Source organism: Oncorhynchus keta, chromosome 27 (genome assembly GCF_023373465.1).
Source record: "Oncorhynchus keta strain PuntledgeMale-10-30-2019 chromosome 27, Oket_V2, whole genome shotgun sequence".
In the NCBI taxonomy this organism is placed as follows: Eukaryota; Metazoa; Chordata; class Actinopteri; order Salmoniformes; family Salmonidae; genus Oncorhynchus; species Oncorhynchus keta.
The window spans coordinates 17,175,417-17,197,034 of NC_068447.1; the positions used below are offsets into that span (position 1 = coordinate 17,175,417).

A 21,618-nucleotide genomic window follows, 5' to 3' on the forward strand; every position below is an offset into this window, starting at 1 on the left:
CTTTCTGCAAGAATGGGGATTTGATTTGGGCAAACTGTAAAATGGACTTTGTTGATGACCAGTCATCCATACCTTTTTTTTTTTATTTTTACCTTTATTTAACCAGGCAAGTCAGTTAAGAACATATTCTTATTTTCAATGACGGCCTGGGAACAGTGGGTTAACTGCCTGTTCAGGGGCAGAACGACAGATTTGTACCTTGTCAGCTCGGGGTTTGAACTCACAACCTTCCGGTTACTAGTCCAACGCTCTAACCACTAGGCTACGCTGCCGCCCCACCTTCCAGATAACTCACAATAATAACCACAGTGCAGTCTCACCTCACTCTCTCAGCCTTTTAAAAATGAATTATTCATTAATTGATGTAAAAAAAAATGCATCTTTGATCTACAACCCCTCAAGGCAAGCATCATGCTATAAGCTCCTATTGGAGCTTTGGACCTCCTTTGGACAAATTATAGTTTGGTTTAGTTCAGAAAAATCATGTTATTCCATCTGCTTCTAGCCTGGTACATGGTCCAACGATATCTGCTCTAGCCAACTCCTCTGGCTGTCATTGCCTTAATGACAGTAAATGCCTACATATTAAAGAAAATGGCTTAATGCTTGCTAGCATTATCTTCCCTATGGACCAGTACACTGATCGTAAAAGAGAAGAAATGTCTCTGTCTACTGGTGAAATACACTCATTACAATTCTAAAAGACAGCTGAGCTGGGGCACAGAATATAGGAGAATGTTGTGTAATATAATTTTAGTCTTTTTTTAACGAACTACAATAACTTTCCTCCAGTCCAGGCATCTTGTTACAGTCCACATTTGGCCGGGTGTTTTCAGGGACAGGCAGTCGTGCACGAAGACATCCGCCCAGATTATTTTTGACCAATGACGTCCTGTACACACAGATTTTTTTTATATAGAGATTATCTCTGTGAATCACTTCCGGATTTTATCAACGCAGTGACATGAAATATGTTTTTATTGTACACAGTTTATATTTTCACAGAGTAAATGTTACATACTTTGTCAAAGTCAGCTCTCATTCCAATGGCTATTTGCGAAGAAGACAATGTTGTTTTCTATGTCCGCATGGCATGCATACAGTAGTATCATGGGACTGTCAAATTACTTTGCATCTTCGTCTCTTTATACGATCTTTGATCGCTCCTCCCTCCTTCTGGTCTGTCAGCCCAGTAAAAAAGCTAACTAGTTTCGGAAAGAGAACCCATTTAGTCGACAATTTAGTTGAACGCACCATAGTTTAAAAATAGTTACCGCGGAAGGAAGTCCCCAGTACCGGCTCTACTGTGTTACTGGCACCGTTCAATCACCGATCATTATGGATTTTCCGAATACTAGTAGTGATCAGTTCAAACCACCGGAGAAGCGGGATTTCGGGCAGTGGGGTGTCGAGGACGTTTGTAGATACCTGTGTCAAGAAGGTCATGGGGAATGGGAGAATAAATTCAGAGGTTCGATTTAAAAAAATGTATCAGTGTTTTTGCATATCTTCGCTAGCTAACTACACATATTTGATTGAACAAGCCAACGTGGCTTGAAAGCTTGAAACTACCTTGTGATCCGTGAGGGTGTCAAGCGCACCCAGAAGGACTACATTGTCTGTTGAACTACAGTACCTTAGCTAGACTAGCAAGTTATCACTTTAACTACGCACACACGGTTCTGGTTTTATGTCATGGAATTGACCTGTGACATTTTATTCTCATTGTGCATATTTACACATCGTTAATGACTGACACACAGGACATATGACCTGTTGTGTTTTTGTTCTTCCCCCACACAGAGAAAAAGATGACAGGAGTGGGATTACGATACCTCACAGAGACACTTTTGGATAAAATGGGTATAGTGTACGTGTGGTGGTATTATGTTGGGTGTGGTGGTGGTATGCAAATCTTCAGTGGCATGACAATCAAATGTGCACAGGACCCTCTAAACCTTGGTTTATTTGTGACATGTTTTTCAGTCAATGCCTTGGGTTGTGTTGTTGGTGCTTTTATGATTATGAAATTGAACACACACTTTCTCTCTCTCTCTTCCTTCTCCTCAGGCCTCTAGGCACCCGGTTGCAGATCCTGCACAGTCTGAGGAAGCTGTGGCAGATGGCAGCAGAGACCACCAAGGTAACACAGACAGCACAACTAACCCCTGTTATCCTTTTCAAAGGCTAGAGAGTGAATGAAAGACAAAATGAGGGAGACGTATGTGTGAGAAAGTATGTATTTACCTGCTTTGTTTAATATTAATAGTTAACAATTATGCTTAACATTGGTCAAGATAATTTCAGAACTTACAATACTATGCTTGAGAAGAGAGGGAGGGGAACCATCCTTTCTTCCTGCAGCTGGTCTGGGAATATCGTCAAGGACATGGTGCGACGATCTGTTATTGTTTCCAACCTTCTGTTCAACTTGGTCACACAGCATAAGACAAATACCCTCTGAGAGTGACCACAGTTTCTCAGTCCACCCTGTTCTTCTCATATCTTTCAAGGGCACAGCTGTGTGGAGATATGAGGTGAACAGAGGCTGGCTTGAACAGAGAGTACGTTATAACTTGTTCGTGCGCTATGACCCGATACACATAGCTCATCATGCACTGATCTGCCTGGGAGGGGTGGAACCAGCCACTTATATATTTATTTTAAATATTCACTTTGATTATCTTCATCAGAATGTACTCCCAGGAATCCCAGTTCCACTGTAAATGTTTGATTTGTCTGATAATGTCCATCAGTTATGTCCAAATATTATATATATATATATATTATTTATTTTGTTAGGGTGTTTGGTAAACAAATTCCAAAGCGCGTTTAGGTCGCGCCGAACGTCAGAAGAAAAGTTCAAAAAGTTCTGTTGCAGCCGGTAGAAACATGCCAAACTAAGTATGGAATCAATCTTTAGGATGTTTTTAACATAACACTTCATTAATGTTCCAACCTGACAATTCCTTTGTCTGTACGGGAGCGTGCCAGACCGAGGCTGTGGCAGTCTGCCAGACCACTCACTCAAAGAGCTCTTATGAGCCCCTCCTTTAGAGTAGAATCCTCAAACTAGGTTCTAAATACTGTTGACATCTAGTGGACGCCTTGGGAAGTGAAACATGACATTTACATTACATTTAAGTCATTTAGCAGACGCTCTTATCCAGAGCGACTTACAAATTGGTGCATTCACCTTATGACATCCAGTAGAGCAGTCACTTTACAATAGTGCATCTAAATCTTAAAGGGGGGGGGGGTGAGAAGGATTACTTATCCTATCCTAGGTATTCCTTAAAGAGGTGGGGTTTCAGGTGTCTCCGGAAGGTGGTGATTGACTCCGCTGTCCTGGCGTCGTGAGGGAGTTTGTTCCACCATTGGGGGGCTAGAGCAGCGAACAGTTTTGACTGGACTGAGCGGGAACTGTACTTTCTCGGTGGTAGGGAGGCGAGCAGGCCATAACTAATATCCCACTGTATCTTCAATGGGGGCTGAGTTGAAAAACGACAAACCTCAGATATCCCACTTCCTGGTTGGATTTTTTTTTCTCAGGTTTTTGCCTGCCATGTGAGTTCTGTTATACTCAGACATCATTCAAACAGTTTTAGAAACTTCAGTGTTTTCTATCCAAATGTACTAATTATATGCATATTCTACTTCAGTGTTTTCTATCCAAATGTACTAATTATATGCATATTCTAGCTTTTAAGGCTGAGTAGCAGGCAGCTTAATTTGGGCAAGTTTTTTATCCAAGTTACCCAATACTGCCCCCTACCCCAAAGAAGTTAAGAACACATTCTTATTTTCAATGATGGCCTAGGAACAGTGGGTTAACTGCCTTGTTCAGGGGCAGAACGACAGATTTTTGGCTTGTCAGCTCAGGGATTTGATCCAGCAACCTTTTTGTTACTGGCCCTAACCGCTAGGTTACTGCTGCCCTTATATAAACGGCATCAGCATTTCCTGTATTGTCAGGCTTTCAAGATATTGTTGTGACGTTGCATTGGTAAATGTGACGACTGTTGCTCATCGAATGATTACAAGTTTTTAATTATGTGATTAACTGAATCAAGCAATTATTAACTCATTAACCTGGGGCACCATGGGAAAACTAGTTTTTGTTGAGTTTCTATTTCCCAAATTAACTCAAAGAATATCAGAATATCGATTTTACAACAGCCGCTAATTAACTAGTTTCCTCTATCAGTCTCATAATCTGAACGTCGTACAGCCCTTGCATCTGCACGGACCCGGGTCCCACTAATGAAATCGTACCACACCAATCTTAATTGAATATTTATTTACTAAAAAGCTAAAAGGATAAGAGATACACATTATAGGCTATTGATTAGAACTTAGTATAACGGGCCAACACACTATGGCGCGTGTTACCCACAATGGGAATTTCAAGAGAGAAAAAGGAGTACACGAGAAATATACATTTGGGTGAATTTGTCAGCTATGCTATTCTAACCCTAGCCTTGCCTCAAACTGCTGCTCTTATGGGTCAGAATATAATGATGTAATTACGTGTGCATGATCTCCGGCGATTCTCTGTGTAGGCCTTCAGCTGTTCGAGGACACACTTCTCCTGCGCACCTCCCTGCTCGTCCTCCCGGTGTCAGTGTCCTTTTTGGCCTAGGAGTCTGTTCCCTCAACCCTTTCTCTGGAAGAGGTCTTCTGAGGCCAGACAGCTCTGTAGCTCAGAGCTCACAGCATAGGAATGAAACCCTTTAGATACCACGATTCGATGGGAGATGGAGGCTAGGTGGTTCGACTTGAATTCACCCGCTTAGACACAGCTACTCATCCGTAGCTTGGGTAGAAAAGGATTTCTTTGTCCTCAAACTTGCGTTGCGTTCTGGGTTGTTTGACTTTTCAGACCCTGCTGCAACTGGGGTCATGTAGTCTTGTCGTAAATTCTATACACACAGGTTTTATACCCTTGGGTCAGAAGTGGGCGTAACCGCCTTTAGGGCATTTCTCTGGGCGTTAATAAGTTAATAAGGTAAGTTAATAAGGTAACGCTAGATTTTCTCAAATCCCATTTTAGACCACTAACTTAACATTTCATCTTCCCCAAAACATTCTCTTTGATTTGGATATTTTCCATACAACGTACAATGTGTAAACATCAAACATATGTTAGGAAACACTTCACATTACAATGTTTTCGTAATAACGTCATCTATTAACCTTTAATAACAAAACAAATGACATACATTTTCATATTCCATCGTCATGACTACCATGGTGGCTGACAGAAACCATTGTTCCAAAGTCCCTTTATTTCATGTTTAATGTTCTGAGGCTGGTTCTCCATAGTGACAGGACAAAGGAATTTGTCTGTGGCCACGTCTTCAGACCCACAGCTCCCTCTGTTGTGGTTGAGAGATAATCTGTAGGGTTGTGGTCTCCTGTAACCTGACCTGATCAAGACAGTCATGACAATATGTACCGCCATCTATTCCCGAGAGAGAACGAGGAAGACTATTAGTAGAGTCCGTAAGAGTATCAGCAATAACGTGTATTATTGTCTCCTGTAGGTGTTTAATGACCCCATCCATGGCCATGTAGAGATGCATCCTCTGCTGGTCCGTATCATGGACACCCCTCAGTTCCAGAGGCTCCGCCACATTAAGCAGCTGGGAGGAGCATATTTCGTCTTCCCTGGGGCCTCCCACAACCGCTTCGAACACTCCATAGGGTATGATTGTGGGTGCTTGAGCACTCCATAGGGTATGATTGTGGGTGCTTGAGCACTCCATAGGGTATGATTGTGGGTGCTTGAGCACTCCATAGGGTATGATTGTGGGTGCTTGAGCACTCCATAGGGTATGATTGTGGGTGCTTGAGCACTCCATAGGGTATGATTGTGGGTGCTTGAGCACTCCATAGGGTATGATTGTGGGTGCTTGAGCACTCCATAGGGTATGATTGTGGGTGCTTGAGCACTCCATAGGGTACAAGTTTGTGTGTGTGCTTGAGTACTCCATAGTGCAGGGGTGGGTAATAATTTTGTCTTGAGGGCCACAAATCTATGCGGCCCAACGTTTTATTTTTGCTTATGGTTATTAATTTGGGGTAAAACATATATACATATATATGTGTATATGTTTTACCCCAAATTAATAACCATAAGCAAAAATAAAACGTATTTTTAACTCAAACCTCCCCTGGGCAGGCTGAATGTGATCCGGTCCGCGGGCTGTATGTTGCCCACCCCTGCCATAGGGTACTACTATGTGTGCTTTTGCACTCCATAGGGCAGAGTTCTCAAAGTGTGGTCTGCGGCCAGATTTCTGAATACACAGTGCCTTCAGAAAGTATTCACTCCCCTTCACTTTTTCCACATTTTGTTGTTTACAAAGTGGGATTAAAATTGATTAATTGTCATTTTTTTGTCAATGAAGCATGTTGGTGGTTTATTTTTAATTCTTCGGGCTCTGTCAAGTTGGTTGTTGATCATTGCTAGACAGCCATTTTCAAGTCTTGCTATTAGAATTTCATGCCTATTTTTTTTATTTATTTTTAAAGTCAGAACTGTAACTAGACCACTCGGGGACATTCAATGTTGTCTTGGTTAAAAAAAAAACACCAGTGTACGGTATATTTGGCCTTGTGTTTTAGGTTATTGTCCTGCTGAAAGGTCAATTTGTGTCTGTAGAAAGCAGACTGAACCAAGTTTTCCTCTAGAATTTTGCCTGTGTTTTACACTGAATATAGCTATTTGTATCATTAGTCCTTGCAATGAAAAAATACCCATAACATGATGCAGCCACCACCATGCTTGAAAATATTAAGAGTTGTACTGTTGGATTTGTCCCAAACATAATGGTTTGTATTCAGGGCATAGGGTACATTTCTTTGCCACATTTTTGGCTGTTTTATTTGAGTGCCTTACTGCAAGCAGGATGCTTTGTAATATTTTTATTCAGGCTTCCTTCTTTTCACTCCATCAATTAAGTTAGTATTGTGGAGTAAATACAATGTTGATCCATCCTCCGTTTTCTCTTATCATGGCCGTTAAACTCTAACTGTTAGTCAGCATTGACTTCATCGTGAATTCCCTCAGCGCTTTCCTTCCTCGCCGGCAACTGAGTTAGGAAGGACGCCTGTGTCTTTGTAGTGACTGTTTTACTCATCTACAAGTAGGTGCCCTTGGCGAGGCATTGGAAAACCTTCCTGGTCTTTGTGGTTGAATATGTTTTGAAATTCACTGCTCGACTGAGGGACCTTTTATACATGCGTTCAGAAAGTATTCAGACCCCTTGACTTTTTCCTAATTTTGTTACATTACAGCCTAATTCTAAAATGGATAGTTATTTTTCAATCTATACACCAAACCCCATAATGACAAAGCGAAAACAGGTTTTTAGAATATTTTGCAAATTTCTTAAACATGCCTTATTTACTTAAGGATTCAGACCCTTTGCTATGAGACTAGAAAGTGAGCTTGGGTGCATCCTGTTTCCATTGATCATCCTTGAGATGTTTCTGCAACTTGATTTGAGTCCACCTGTGGTAAATTCAATTGATTTGGACATGATTTGGATAGGCAGATACCTGTCTATATAAGGTCTAACAAACCAAGCCATGAGGTCGAAGGAATTGTCCATAGAGCTCAGAGACAGGACTGTGTCGACACAGATCTGGGGAAGGGTACCAAAACATGTCTACAGCATTGAAGGTCCCCAAGAACATGGTGGTCTCCATTTTTTTTTTTTTTTTAATTGAAGCTTTTTGGAACCACAAATACTCTTCCTAGAGCTGGCAAAACTGAGTAATCGGGGAAGAATGGCGTTGGTCAGGGAAGTGACCAAGTAGTCTTTCAGAGCTCTGGAGTTCCTCTGTGGAGATGGGAGAACCTTCCAGAAGGACAACCATCTCTGCAGCACTCCACCAATCAGGTCTTAATGGTAGTGGCCACACGCCAGGCACACGTCAGTAAAAGGCGCATGACAGCCTGCATGGAGTTTGCCAAAATAGCACCTAAAGGACTCTCAGATCATGAGAAACAAGATTCTCTGGTCTGATGAAACTAATATTGAACTCTTTGGCCTGAATGCCAAGCTTCACATCTGGGGAAAACCTGGCACCATCCCTACGGTGAAGCATGGTGGTGGCAGCATCATGCTGTGGGGATATTTTTCAGCAGCAGTGACTGGGAGACTAGTCCCGATCGAGGGAAAGATGAACAGAGCAAAGTACAGAGAGATCCTTGATGAAAACCTGCTCCAGAGCACTCAGGACCTCAGATTGGGGTGAAGGTTCACCTTCCAACAGGACAACGACCCAACGCACACAGCCAAGACAATGCAGGATTGGCTTCGGGAGGAGTCTCAATGTCCATGAGTAGTCCAGCCAGAGCCCGGACTTGAACTCAATCGAGCATCTCTGGAGAGACCTGAAAATAGCTGTGCAGCAACCCTTCTCCAAACTGACAGAGCTTGAGAGGATTTGCAGGGGAAATTGGAAGAAACTCTCCAAATACAGGTGTGCTAAGCTTGTAGCGTCATTCCCAAGAAGACTTAAGGCTGTCATCGCTGCCGACAGGGCTTCAACTAAGTACTGAGTAAAGGGTCTGAATATTTGTCAATGTGATATTTGAGGTGTATTTATAAAAATAGTTTAACATTTCTAAACCTGTGTTTGCTTTGTCATTATGAAGTATTGTGTGTAGATTAGTGAATGGGGGGGTGGGGGGCGGCGTTTTAATCCATTTTAGAATAAAGCTGTAACGTCATAAAATGTGGTAAAAGACACTGGCATATTTTCCAAATGCACTGTAGATAATTGTATGTGTGGGGTACAGAGATGAGGTAGTCATTCAAACATCATGTTGAACACTATTACTGCACACAGTGAGTCCATGTGACTTGTTAAGCACGTTTTTACTCTTGAACGTATTTAGGCTTGCCATACCGAAGTGGTTGAATACTTATTAACTCAATACATTTTAGCTTTTCATTTTTAATGACTTTGTAAAAATGTAAAAACATGATTCCACTTTGATATTATGGGGTATTGTGTGTAGGCCAGTGAGGTTAATTTTGATTCCCCCCACTTTGTAAATAGTCTTTGACACAAAACAATTGGGAAAAAAGTCGAGGGGTGTGAATACTTTCTGAAGGCACATTTTTTTATTTAAAAAAATTAAAAAGGCAATATTACTAACAACAGATGAAACACATTTTGGCCAATGCATCCGTGTAATGTTATTCATCTACAATGTATGTTCTTATTAACCCTGGGAAACATGGTATCCACAATACTTTTCAACTAAATCCTTATTGTATCCCCCCCAATTTACCTACATAAATGCACTGTAATTTAATCTTTAAACCTGCAACGTTTTCTCTCTGCCCCATGACAAAATGTATAGTTTTGCAGAAATGTAGCGTAAACTGCAGAAGTTATAGTGGTACTCCTTGAATGGCTACCCAGTGGCACGGTGGTCTAAGACACTGCATCTCAGTGCAGGAGACGTCACTGCAGTACCTGGTTCGAATCCAGGCTGCATCACATCCGGCCATGATTTGGAGTCCCATAGGGCGGCACACAATTGGCCCAGCGTTTGCTGGGGTAGCCCATCAATTTTGTGTTCTGATTATAAGGCGGCCCTTAATGAATTCGTTATCACAATACGTTTGAAAACCCTGCCGCAGGGTTATGGGTGTATGCATAGGCAGGGTGAGTTTGAGGAAGCTATTTTTTTCTAATAGTGAACGATTGCATGCATGCATCTATCAGACTAATGTAAAACAGTCTTCTATTCCTAATGTGTTGAGTAGATTTTAGTCATAAGTTAGGCTAATAATGTAACTCAATCACTGTTAGCAAAACGGACAGTTCTGAACAATGCTTGCACGAGCATGTAGTGAAAATCAAAATCAAATAGTTTGTTATTGGTCACATGCGCCGACTACAACGGGTGTAGACCTTACAGTGAAATGTTTACTTACGAGCCCCTAACTAATAATGCTGTTAAAATTAATTAAGTAATTAAAGAGCAGCAGTAAAATAATCATAGCGAGACTATATACATTGGGGTACCGCTAGAGTTAATGTGCGGGGGCACCGGTTAGTTGAGGTAATATGAACATATAGGTTTAGTTATTAAAGTGACTGCATAGATGATCACAACAGAGTAGCAGTGGTGTGGGGAGGGGGCAATGCAAATAGTCTGGGTAGCCATTTGATTAGATGTTCAGTAGTCTTATGGTTTGGGGGTAGAAGCTGTTTAGAAGCGTCTTGGACCTAGACTTGGCGCTCCGGTACCGCTTGCCGTGCGGTAGCAGAGAGAACAGTCTATGACTAGGGTGGCTGGAGTGGAGTCTTTGAAAATGTTTACGGCCTTCCTCTGACACCGCCTGGTATAGAGGTCCTGGATGGCAGGAAGCTTGGCCCCAGTGATCTACTGGGCTGTTCGCACTACCCTCTGTAGTGCCTTGCGGTCGGAGGCCAAGCAGTTGCCATACCAGGCAGTGATGCTCTTGATGGTGCAGCTGTAGAACCTTTTGAGGATCTGAGGACGCATGCCACATCTTTTTAGTCTCTTGAGGGGGAAAATAGTTTTTCGTGCCCTCTTCACAACTGTCTTCGTGTGTTTGGATCATGTTGGTGATGTGGACACCAAGGAACTTGACTACAGGAAAAAGAGGCTCGAGCACACCCCCATTCTCATAGACGGGGCTGCAGTGGAGCAGGTTGAAAGCGTCCACAATCATCTCCTTTGTCTTGATCACATTGAGGGAGCTGTTTTTGTCCTGCCACCATACGGCCAGGTCTCTGACCTTCTCCCTATAGGCTTTCTCGTTGCTGTTGGTGATCAGGCCTACCACTGTTGTGTCATAGGCAAACTTAATGATGGTGTCGTGCCTGGCCATGCAGTCATGAGTGAACAGGGGGTACAGGAGGGGACTGAGCACGCACCCCTGAGGGGGCCCCTGTGTTGAGGATCAGCTTGTCGGATGTGTTGTTACCTACCCTTATCACCTGGGGGCGACCCGCCAGGAAGTCCAGGATCCAGAGGGAGGTGTTTTAGTCCCAGGGTCCTTAGCTTATTGATGACCTTTGAGGGCACTATGGTGTTGAACGCTGAGCTGTAGTCAATTAATAACATTCTCACAGGTGTTCCTTTTGTCCAGGTGGGAAAAGGCAGCTAGCCCTACAGTGCATACAATGTGGTGAGTAGTTGACTCAAAAAGAGAGCAACAATAGTTGAACAGTTTTGAACCAAATTAATTTCTTCCAAAAAATGATAGAGAAGTGTGTGTGTGAGAGAGCTAGTTATATTCTGTTGTAATTTTTTCCACTTACTTAGCTAGCGAATGCATCTAGCTTGTTTAGTTACTCAAACACCTGGCTCAAACAGAGGGATGCTATGTTAGCTAGCTGGCTATGACTATCCAACACTGGAACTCTTCCAAGTCAAGGTAAGCTTTTGGTTTTATTAATTTATTGCCACTGGGGACAGCCGGTGTAACTGCTGAACTACTTGCTGACTACACTGTACTGCATTATTGTAGCAGGTTTACTAACGCATTTGTTCTTGTAGTGATGCTGACTGACATTAGCTAATATGGCGACAACAATGTAGGCCTTGTGTAGCAGTTATGATATGAAGGTTTGGCTTGGAAAGTTGGTTACAGACAGCTGATGTGTTGTGCACTGAAGTCCACAAGTTAAAAGAATTGGTGTGAGGACGAGTTTGTAGATGCGAGAATGAATTATAAAACTAGCAAATCATGCTGTTTCTATGTGGCTACTATAAAAGTGAACTGTGTTTGCGTGTCATCGGGAGTGTATTCATTCTGCCCGATTCTGTTAAAATGTTTCTTAAATGGAAGCAAACTGAACAAAACAGGGATAAACATACTTGAATTTGTCTAATTTGAAACTCTCGTTTGCAACTGTTGGACTAATGATTACACCCTATATCAGCTAGATTTGATTTATTTCACCTTTATTTAACCAGGTAAGCTAGTTGAGAACAAGTTCTCATTTACAACTGCGACCTGGCCAAGATAAAGCAAAGCAGTGTGACACAAACAACAGCGTTACACATGGACTAAACAAGCGTACATTCAATAACACAATATAAAGAAGTCTATTATATACAGTGTGTGCAAATGGTGTGAGGTAGGTAGGCAATAAATAGGCTATGGTAGTGAAGTAATTACAATTTAGCAGATTAACACTGGAGTGATAAATGAGCAGATGATGATGTGCAAGTAAAGATACTGGTGTGCAAAAGAGCAGAAAGTAAATAAAAACAGTATGGGGATGAGGTAGGCAGATAGGGCGGGTTATTTATAGATCAAATCAAATGTTATTTGTCACATACACATGGTTAGCAGATGTTAATGCGAGTGTAGCGAAATGCTTGTGCTTCTAGTTCCGACAATGCAGTAATAACCAACAAGTAATCTAACTAACAATTCCAAAACTACTGTCTTATACACAGTGTAAGGGGATAAAGAATATGTACATAAGGATATATGAATGAGTGATGGTACAGAGCAGCATAGGCAAGATACAGTAGATGGTATCGAGTACAGTATATACATATGAGATGAGCATATAGTTAAAGTGGCTAGTGATACATGTATTACATAAGGATGCAGTCGATGATATAGAGTACAGTATATACGTATGCATATGAGATGAATAATGTAGGGTAAGTAACATTATATAAGGTAGCATTGTTTAAAGTGGCTAGTGATATATTTACATCATTTCCCATCAATTCCCATTATTAAAGTGGCTGGAGTTGAGTCAGTGTCAGTGTGTTGGCAGCAGCCACTCAATGTTAGTGGTGGCTGTTTAACAGTCTGATGGCCTTGAGATGGAAGCTGTTTTTCAGTCTCTCGGTCCCAGCTTTGATGCACCTGTAATGAGCTCGCCTTCTGGATGATAGCAGGGTGAACAGGCAGTGGCTCGGGTGGTTGATGTCCTTGATGATCTTTATGGCCTTCCTGTAACATCGGGTGGTGTAGGTGTCCTGGAGGGCAGGTAGTTTGCCCCCGGTGATGCGTTGTGCAGACCTCACTACCCTCTGGAGAGCCTTACGGTTGAGGGCGGAGCAGTTGCCGTACCTGGCCCGCCAGGATGCTCTCGATTGTGCATCTGTAGAAGTTTGTGAGTGCTTTTGGTGACAAGCTGGATTTCTTCAGCCTCCTGAGGTTGAAGAGGCGCTGCTGCGCCTTCTTCACGATGCTGTCTGTGTGAGTGGACCAATTCAGATGGACTATGTACAGCTGCAGGGATCGGTTAGCTGCTCAGAAAGCTGATGCTTAAAGTTAGTTAGGGAAATATAAGTCTCCAGTGATTTTTGCAATTCGTTCCAGTCACTGGCAGCAGAGAACTGGAAGGAAAGGTGGCCAAAGGTGGTGTTGACTTTGGGGAGGACCTGCTGGAGCGCGTGTGATGGGGTGGGTGTTATCGTGTCCAGTGAGCTGAGATAAGGCGGAGCTTTACCTAGCATAGACTTCTAGATGACCTGGAGCCAGTGGGTCTGGCGACGAATATGTAGCGAGGGCCAGCCGACTAGAGCATACAGGTCGCAGTGGTGGGTGCTATATGGGGCTTTGGTGACAAAACGGATGGCACTGTGATCGACTGCATCCAGTTTGCTGAGTAGAGTATTGGAAGCTATTTTGTAGATGACATCGCCGAAGTCGTGGATCTGTAGGATGGTCAGTTTTACTAGGGTAAGTTTGGAGGCGTGAGTGAAGGAGGCTTTGTTGCGAAAATAGAAAGCCAATTCTAGATTTGATTTTGGATTGGAGATGTTTAATATGAGTCTGGAAGGAGAGTTTACAGTCTAGCCAGACACCTAGGTATTTGTAGTTGACCACATATTCTAGGTCAGAACCGTCCAGGGTTGTGATGCTAGTCGGGCGGGCAGGTGCGGGCGTGCAGCGAACGGTTGAAAAGCATGCATTTAGCTTTACTAGCGTTTAAGAGCAGTTGGAGGCCACGGAAGGAGAGTTGTATGGCATTGAAGCTTGTTTGTAGGTTAGTTAACAGTGTCCAAAGAAGGGCCAGAAGGATACTGAATGGTGTCATCTGCATAGAGGTGGATCAGGGAATCGCCAGCAGCAAGAGCGACATCATTGATTTTATATATATATACACACACACACACACACACACACACACACACACACACACACACACACACACACACACACACACACACACACACACACACACACACACACACACAGAGAGAAAAGAGTCTGCCCGAGAATTGAACCCTGTGGTACCCCCATAGAGACTGCGAGAGGTCCAGACAACAGGCCCTCTGATTTAACACACTGATGGAGGCAAGGCAGTATTGATTGTGCCGCTGACAGATGTTTTTCTTGACCTGTACATCTACAATAAACTTTAATTCATAGGCCATAAAATGAGCTCCGCCTAGCAGAAACATCTTTGTGTTAGCAACTGTTAATTATGAGCTTATAAGGGAATAGAGTTAAGGGACATCACCCTGGGCGGGGTGAACCTCAGTAAGGGATAAAAAGGGAAAACACCATATTTTGAACTGAGTGTGTTACTTGCAAATTACTGTAAGTGTATGTATGCTCTGGGTTGCAGTCCTTATTAAACAAACTAATGGTCCTGGTCCCCAAGGCAGAAATCCCTAACAGTATAGGGAAAATTTGATTATCATGTAGTAGCCTAAACTTATCGATGTGACATTGACCTGAATGAATGAAATATGAATGATAGTCATCCAATATGCTGTAATAGAAATAAGGTAATGCTCATTAAAAACTGTGTCCTCCCTCATCTTAAACGGCACCGACCGCCACTAGAGTACTTATCTAGTCCATTTTCTTTGAGGGAAGCTTAGGTTCCACCCTTCTCCCAAAGTGTATAGCCTATGCTTACACCAATCATATGCTTTTAAATCCATAGTGGGAAGTGTGCAAGTGCACACTTCTGGAAAAGCATGGAGAATTGGGATTCAGCCTGGAGAATTGGGATTAAGCCTATGTGGTTTGAGGCCCTATCCTGCATTTAAAAGGCACAACAGAAACTGGCCTAGTTGCTTTTCAGACCCGAGCCCCTTCCCTAAGCTCCCACCCCTGTGGTTGCCTGGCAGGTTTAATCGGTTGTACAATGGTTATTAATTGGTTGTGTTGTGGTTGTGTTTTCAGGGTGGGCTACCTAGCAGGTCGGCTGGTCCAGGAGTTGAGTGAGAGACAACCAGAGCTCCTCATCTCCAGTAGAGACATCCTGTGTGTCCAGATTGCTGGGCTCTGTCACGACCTGGGTGAGTCTCACTCACTCTCTCCCTCCTTCCCTCCCTCCCTCTTTTCCAATCTTATTCTGTTGAATGTGATCTCTTTCCAGGTCATGGTCCTTTCTCCCATATGTTTGATAGCATGTTCATCCCCAAAATGAGTCCAACGTCCAAGTGGAAGGTAAGACTACAGTCTGAATAACCTCTTTCTTGTCATAGTCTTCTCTCCTCATCTTCCTGTGTGGTCGCGAGAATGTCCATGTCACATGTATGTGTGTGTGTTACAGCATGAGAAGGCGTCCCTTGCGATGTTTGACCATCTGGTGTCTGTAAATGCCTTGGAGCCAGTGATGAAGGATCATGGCCTGGTCCTACCTGATGACCTGGACTTCATCAAGGAACAGATTGCTGGACCACAGAACACTGTCCTTCTCAGACAGGGGGTGAGTCAGGAACACTGTCCCTCTCAGACAGGGGGTGAGTCAGGAACACTGTCCCTCTCAGACAGGGGGTGAGTCAGGAACACTGTCCCTCTCAGACAGGGGGTGAGTCAGGAACACTGTCCCTCTCAGACAGGGGTGAGTCAGGAACACTGTCCCTCTCAGACAGGGGGTGAGTCAGGAACACTGTCCCTCTCAGACAGGGGGTGAGTCAGGAACACTGTCCCTCTCAGACAGGGGGTGAGTCAGGAACACTGTCCCTCTCAGACAGGGGGTGAGTCAGGAACACTGTCCCTCTCAGACAGGGGGTGAGTCAGGAACACTGTCCCTCTCAGACAGGGGGTGAGTCAGGAACACTGTCCCTCTCAGACAGGGGGTGAGTCAGGAACACTGTCCCTCTCAGACAGGGGGTGAGTCAGGAACACTGTCCCTCTCAGACAGGGGGTGAGTCAGGAACACTGTCCCTCTCAGACAGGGGGTGAGTCAGGAACACTGTCCCTCTCAGACAGGGGTGAGTCAGGAACACTGTCCCTCTCAGACAGGGGGTGAGTCAGGAACACTGTCCCTCTCAGACAGGGGGTGAGTCAGGAACACTGTCCCTCTCAGACAGGGGGTGAGTCAGGAACACTGTCCCTCTCAGACAGGGGGTGAGTCAGGAACACTGTCCCTCTCAGACAGGGGGTGAGTCAGGAACACTGTCCCTCTCAGACAGGGGGTGAGTCAGGAACACTGTCCCTCTCAGACAGGGGTGAGTCAGGAACACTGTCCCTCTCAGACAGGGGGTGAGTCAGGAACACTGTCCCTCTCAGACAGGGGGTGAGTCAGGAACACTGTCCCTCTCAGACAGGGGGTGAGTCAGGAACACTGTCCCTCTCAGACAGGGGGTGAGTCAGGAACACTGTCCCTCTCAGACAGGGGGTGAGTCAGGAACACTGTCCCTCTCAGACAGGGGGTGAGTCAGGAACACTGTCCCTCTCAGGTGAGTCAGCTAGCTAGCTAGTCAGTCGACTAGCTAGTCAATCAGCCTCAATCAACACCCACCCAGAGCATGCGCTCCAGCAGGTATATTTTACTGGTCCCCAAAGCCAATTCCTCCCTTGGCCGCCTTTCCTTCCAGTTCTCTGCTGCCAATGACTGGAACGAATTGCAAAAAGAGACTTATCTCCCGCTCTAACTTTAAGCATCAGCTGTCAGAGCAGCTGATCATTGACCAACCGATCATTGCACCTGTACACAGACCATCTGTAAATAGCCCAACCAACTACCTCGTCCCCATATTGTTATATATTTTTGCACCCCAGTATCTCTACTTGCCCCTCATCATCTGCACATCTATCACTCCAGTGTTAATGCTAAATTGTAATTATTTCACCACTATGGCCTATTTTTTGCCTTACCTCCCTAATCTTACTACATTTGCACACACTGTGTATATAGATTTTTTATTTTGTGTTATTGACTGTATGTTTGTTTATCCCTCTGTTGTTTTTGCCGCACTGCTTTATATTGGCCAGGTCGCAGTTGTAAATGAGAACTTGTTCTCAACTGGCTTACCTGGTTTAAAAAAGGTGAAATAAATAAAATAAAAACTCTGGTTAAGTATCCCTTGAACTAATTTAGAGTTACTGTACATGCTGGGATTTCAAAGGATTAGTATAATTCTGAGTCTGTTGTCTTTCCACAGTGGCCTTATAAGGGCCGTCCAGAGGATTAGTCTAATTCTGAGTCTGTTTTCTTTCCACAGTGGCCTTATAAGGGCCGTCCAGAGGAGAAGTCTTTCCTCTATGAGATTGTGGCCAACAAATTGACCGGCATCGATGTGGACAAGTGGGACTACTTCGCCAGGTGAGTTCCCCAGTTGGAGTTGATCTCTCTCTTAGAAACCATCATCAATTACTGGAGTAAGCTATATAGAGTACCACAGTATGTGTCATAATACCCATAAAACCTAGCGGTCAAACAGGGAAATGGTTCCAATCATTTTTCCCCATAGGGGATTTTAGAAACACTTAAAATAAGGGCTGTGTTTCCTGTATTCTTACCCTGGTGTGGTGTTTTGATAACTGTGTAAAGCTCTTGGACAAGGTGACTTTTATCAACAGTCGGCTCTAAATACAGGCAAATATATTGATAAAAGTCACCCTGTCCTCGAGATTTACACAGTTATCAGAACGAAACACAGCCCTTATTTTAAGTGTTTCTAAAATCCCCTATGGGGAAAAATGATTGGAACCATTTCCTTGTTTGACCATTAGGTTTCATGGGTAATATGACCCCTCCACTGTGGGGCTCTATTAGAGATCTAACCATACATAGGACCACTGGTGTACACTACCGTTCAAAAGTTTGGGGTCACTGAGAAATGTCTTATTTTTAAGAAAAGCAAAAAGAAATGTCCATTTAAAATAATATCAAATTGATCAGAAATACAGTATAGACATTGTTAATGTTGTAAATGACTATTGTAGCTGGAAACGGCGAATATTTAACGGAATATCTACATAGGTGTACAGAGGCCCATTATCAGCAACCATCACTCCTGTGTTTCCAATGGCATGTTGTATTAGCTAATACAAGTTTATAATTTTAAAAGGCTAATTGATCATTAGAAACCCCTTTGCAATTATGTTAGCACAGCTGAAAACTGTTGTGCTAATTAAAGAAACAATAAAACTGACTTTCTTTAGACTAGTTGTGTATATGGAGCATCAGCATTTGTGGGTTCGATTACAGGCTCAAAATGTCTCCATTTTTTGATTTCACCTTTATTTAACCAGGTAGGCCAGTTGAACAACTTCTCAACTGTGACCTGGCCAAGATGAAGCAAAGCAGTGCGACAAAAACAACAACAGAGTTACACAGAGTTTAACAGAGTTAAAGTTAGAGAAGATATTGAAGTCTCCGGCTTAAGCGATTATTTTTTTTGCAATTCGTTCCCGTCATTGGCAGCAGAGAACTGGAAGGAAAGGCGACCAAAGGAAGTGTTGGCTTTGGGGATGACCAGTGAAATATACCTGCTGGAGCGTGTGCTACGGGTGGGTGTTGCTATGGTAACCAGTGAGCTGAGATAGGCAGGGCTTTACCTAGCAAAGACTTATAGATGACCTGGAGCCAGTGGGTTTGGTGACGGATATGTAACGAGGGCCAGCCAATGAGAGTATACAGGTAGCAGTGGTGGGTGGTATATGGGGCTTTGGTGACAAAACAGATGGCACTGTGATAGCTCACATCCAGTTTGCTGAGTAGAGTGTTGGAGGCTATTTTATAAATGACATTGCCGAAGTCGAGGATCGGTAGGATAGTCAGTTTTACGAGGGTATGTTTGGCAGCATGAGTGAAGGAGGCTTTGTTGCGGAATATGAAGCTGATTTAATTTTTGATTGGAGATGCTTAATGTGAGTCTGGGAGGAGTGTTTACAGTCTAACCAGACACCCAGGTATTTGTAGTTGTCCACATATTCTAAGCCCAAACTGTCCAGAGTAGTGACGCTGGACGGGCGGGAAGGTGCGGGCGGGCAGCGATCGGTTGAAGAGCATGCACGTAGTTTTACTAGCATTTAAAAGTAGTTGGAGTCCACGGAAGGAGTGTTGTATGGCATTGAAGCTCGTTTGGAGGTTTGCTAACAGTGTCCAAAGACGGGCCAGATGTATACAGAATGGTGTCGTCTGCGTAGAGGTGGATCAGAGAATCACCTGCAGCAAGAGCGACATCATTGATACAGTGAGGGGGAAAGTATTTGATCCCCTGCTGATTTTGTATGTTTGCCCACTGACAAAGAAATGATCCGTCTATAATTTTAATGGCAGGTTTATTTGAACAGTGAGACAGAATAACAACAAAAAAATCCAGAATAACGCATGTCAAAAATGTTATAAATTGATTTGCATTTTAATGAGGGAAATAAGTATTTGACCCCTCGGCAAAACATTACTTACCTGGTGGCAAATCCCTTGTTGGCAATCACAGAGGTCAGACGTTTCTTGTAGTTGGCCACCAGGTTTGCACACATCTCAGGAGGGATTTTGTCCCACTCCTCTGCAGATCTTCTCCAAGTCATTAAGGTTTCGAGGCTGACGTTTGGCATCTCAAACCTTCAGCTCCCTCCACAGATTTTCTATGGGATTAAGGTCTGGAGACTGGCTAGGCCACTCCAGGACCTTAATGTGCTTCTTCTTGAGCCACTCCTTTGTTGCCTTGGCCATGTGTTGTCATGTGTTGTCATGTTGGAATACCCATCCACGACCCACTTTCAATGCCCTGGCTGAGGGAAGGAGGTTCTCACCCAAGTTTTTATTTTTTCATTTTTTTACCTTTATTTAACCAGGCAAGTCAGTTAAGAGCCAATTCTTATTTTCAATGACGGCCTAGGAACAGATTTGTACCTTGTCAGCTCTGGGATTTGAACTTTCAACCTTCCAGTTACTAGTCCAATGCTCTAACCACTAGGCTACCCTGCCGCCCCAAATTTTACGGTACATGGCCCCATCCATTGTCCCTTTGATGCGGTGAAGTTGTCCTGTCCCCTGAGCAGAAAAACACCCCCAAAGCATAATGTTTCCACCTCCATGTTTGAAGTTGGGGGTGGTGTTCTTGGCGTCATAGGCAGCCTTCCTCCTCCAAATATGGCGATGTGAGTTGATGCCAAAGAGCTCCATTTTGGTCTCATCTGACCACAACACTTTCACCCAGTTGTCCTCAGAATCATTCAGATGTTCATTGGCAAATTTCAGACGGGCATGTATATGTGCCGCCTTGCGGGCGCTGCAGGATTTCAGTCCTTCACGGCGTAGTGTGTTACCAATTGTTTTCTTGTTGACTATGGTCCCAGCTGCCTTGAGATCATTGACAGGATCTTCCCGTGTAGTTCTGGGCTGATTCCTCACCGTTCTCATGATCATTACAACTCCACGAGGTGAGATCTTGCATGGAGCCCCAGGCCGAGGGAGATTGACAGTTCTTTTGTGTTTCTTCCATTTGCGAATAATCGCACCAACTGTTGTCACCTTCTCACCAAGCTGCTTGGCGATGGTCTTGTAGCCCATTCCAGCCTTGTGTAGGTCTACAATCTTGTCCCTGACATCCTTAGAGAGCTCTTTGGTCTTGGCCATGGTGGAGAGTTTGGATTGATTGATTGCTTCTGTGGACAGGTGTCTTTTATACAGGTAACAAGCTGAGATTAGGAGCACTCCCTTTAAGAATGTGCAATTAAAACGGTACCATAGAGGGCACAGAATAAGTTAAGAGGAAAAATAAAAAGAAATGGAGGAACTTATTCAAGAAAGATCCAGTGTAATAGATTATACAAATAAAGCGAACTGGATGGAATATGGGGAAAAATGCAAAAAATTATTTTTCAATCTTCAATATAGAAATGCTACCAAAATGGTTTTTATTAAAACTTGTTACAAATGATGGCGTCACGCATGATTCACCAAATTATATTTTGATAGAGGAAGTAAAGTACTTTAAGAATATGTTTTCATTTCAGGCTCCTCTATCTCCACTAACTGAAACTAATTGTATGGATTTTTTTCCTAATAATATTGTCAAATTAACATCTGTACAGAGACTCATGTGAAGGCCAAATTACAGAGGAGGAACTGCTTGATGCAATTGGGGCCTTTAAGGATGGGAAAACTCCAGGGCTGGATGGCATACCAGTGGAAGTATAAACAACTTTTTTTTTATATCCTCAAAGGACCATTATTAGCATGTTTTAACCACTCCTATATAAATGGTCGATTTTTCAGACACGGAACAAGAAGGTCTGATATCATTATTACTGAAACAGGACCCAAGTGGTATATATAAAGATCCAGTCCATTTAAAAAAAATGGAGACCTCTTACACTTCAGTGTTGTGATGCAGAAGTCCTCGCAAAATGCTTGGCTCATAGAATTTAAAAAATATTGTCAGAT

The 21,618-nt window shown here is 43.4% G+C and overlaps 1 protein-coding gene across 3 annotated transcripts in view; it reads left to right on the top strand.

The window, feature by feature from the left end:
• Window positions 1-1,157: 1,157 nt before the first annotated feature.
• LOC118371142 (deoxynucleoside triphosphate triphosphohydrolase SAMHD1-like) overlaps window positions 1,158-21,618 on the top strand; it is a 43,492-nt gene continuing 23,031 nt past the window's right edge. Inside the window, exons 1-8 of one of the 3 annotated variants that reach the window (XM_052481841.1) lie at window positions 1,158-1,471; window positions 1,804-1,870; window positions 2,071-2,143; window positions 5,547-5,707; window positions 15,174-15,289; window positions 15,370-15,440; window positions 15,547-15,702; window positions 17,444-17,544. In XM_052481841.1, the coding sequence (XP_052337801.1) occupies window positions 1,339-1,471; window positions 1,804-1,870; window positions 2,071-2,143; window positions 5,547-5,707; window positions 15,174-15,289; window positions 15,370-15,440; window positions 15,547-15,702; window positions 17,444-17,544 (878 nt within the window). In that variant the 5' untranslated portion in view covers window positions 1,158-1,338. The remainder of the gene's footprint in view (window positions 1,472-1,803; window positions 1,871-2,070; window positions 2,144-5,546; window positions 5,708-15,173; window positions 15,290-15,369; window positions 15,441-15,546; window positions 15,703-17,443; window positions 17,545-21,618) is intronic. The other 2 variants (XM_052481840.1, XM_052481839.1) reach the window with 2 other exon arrangements.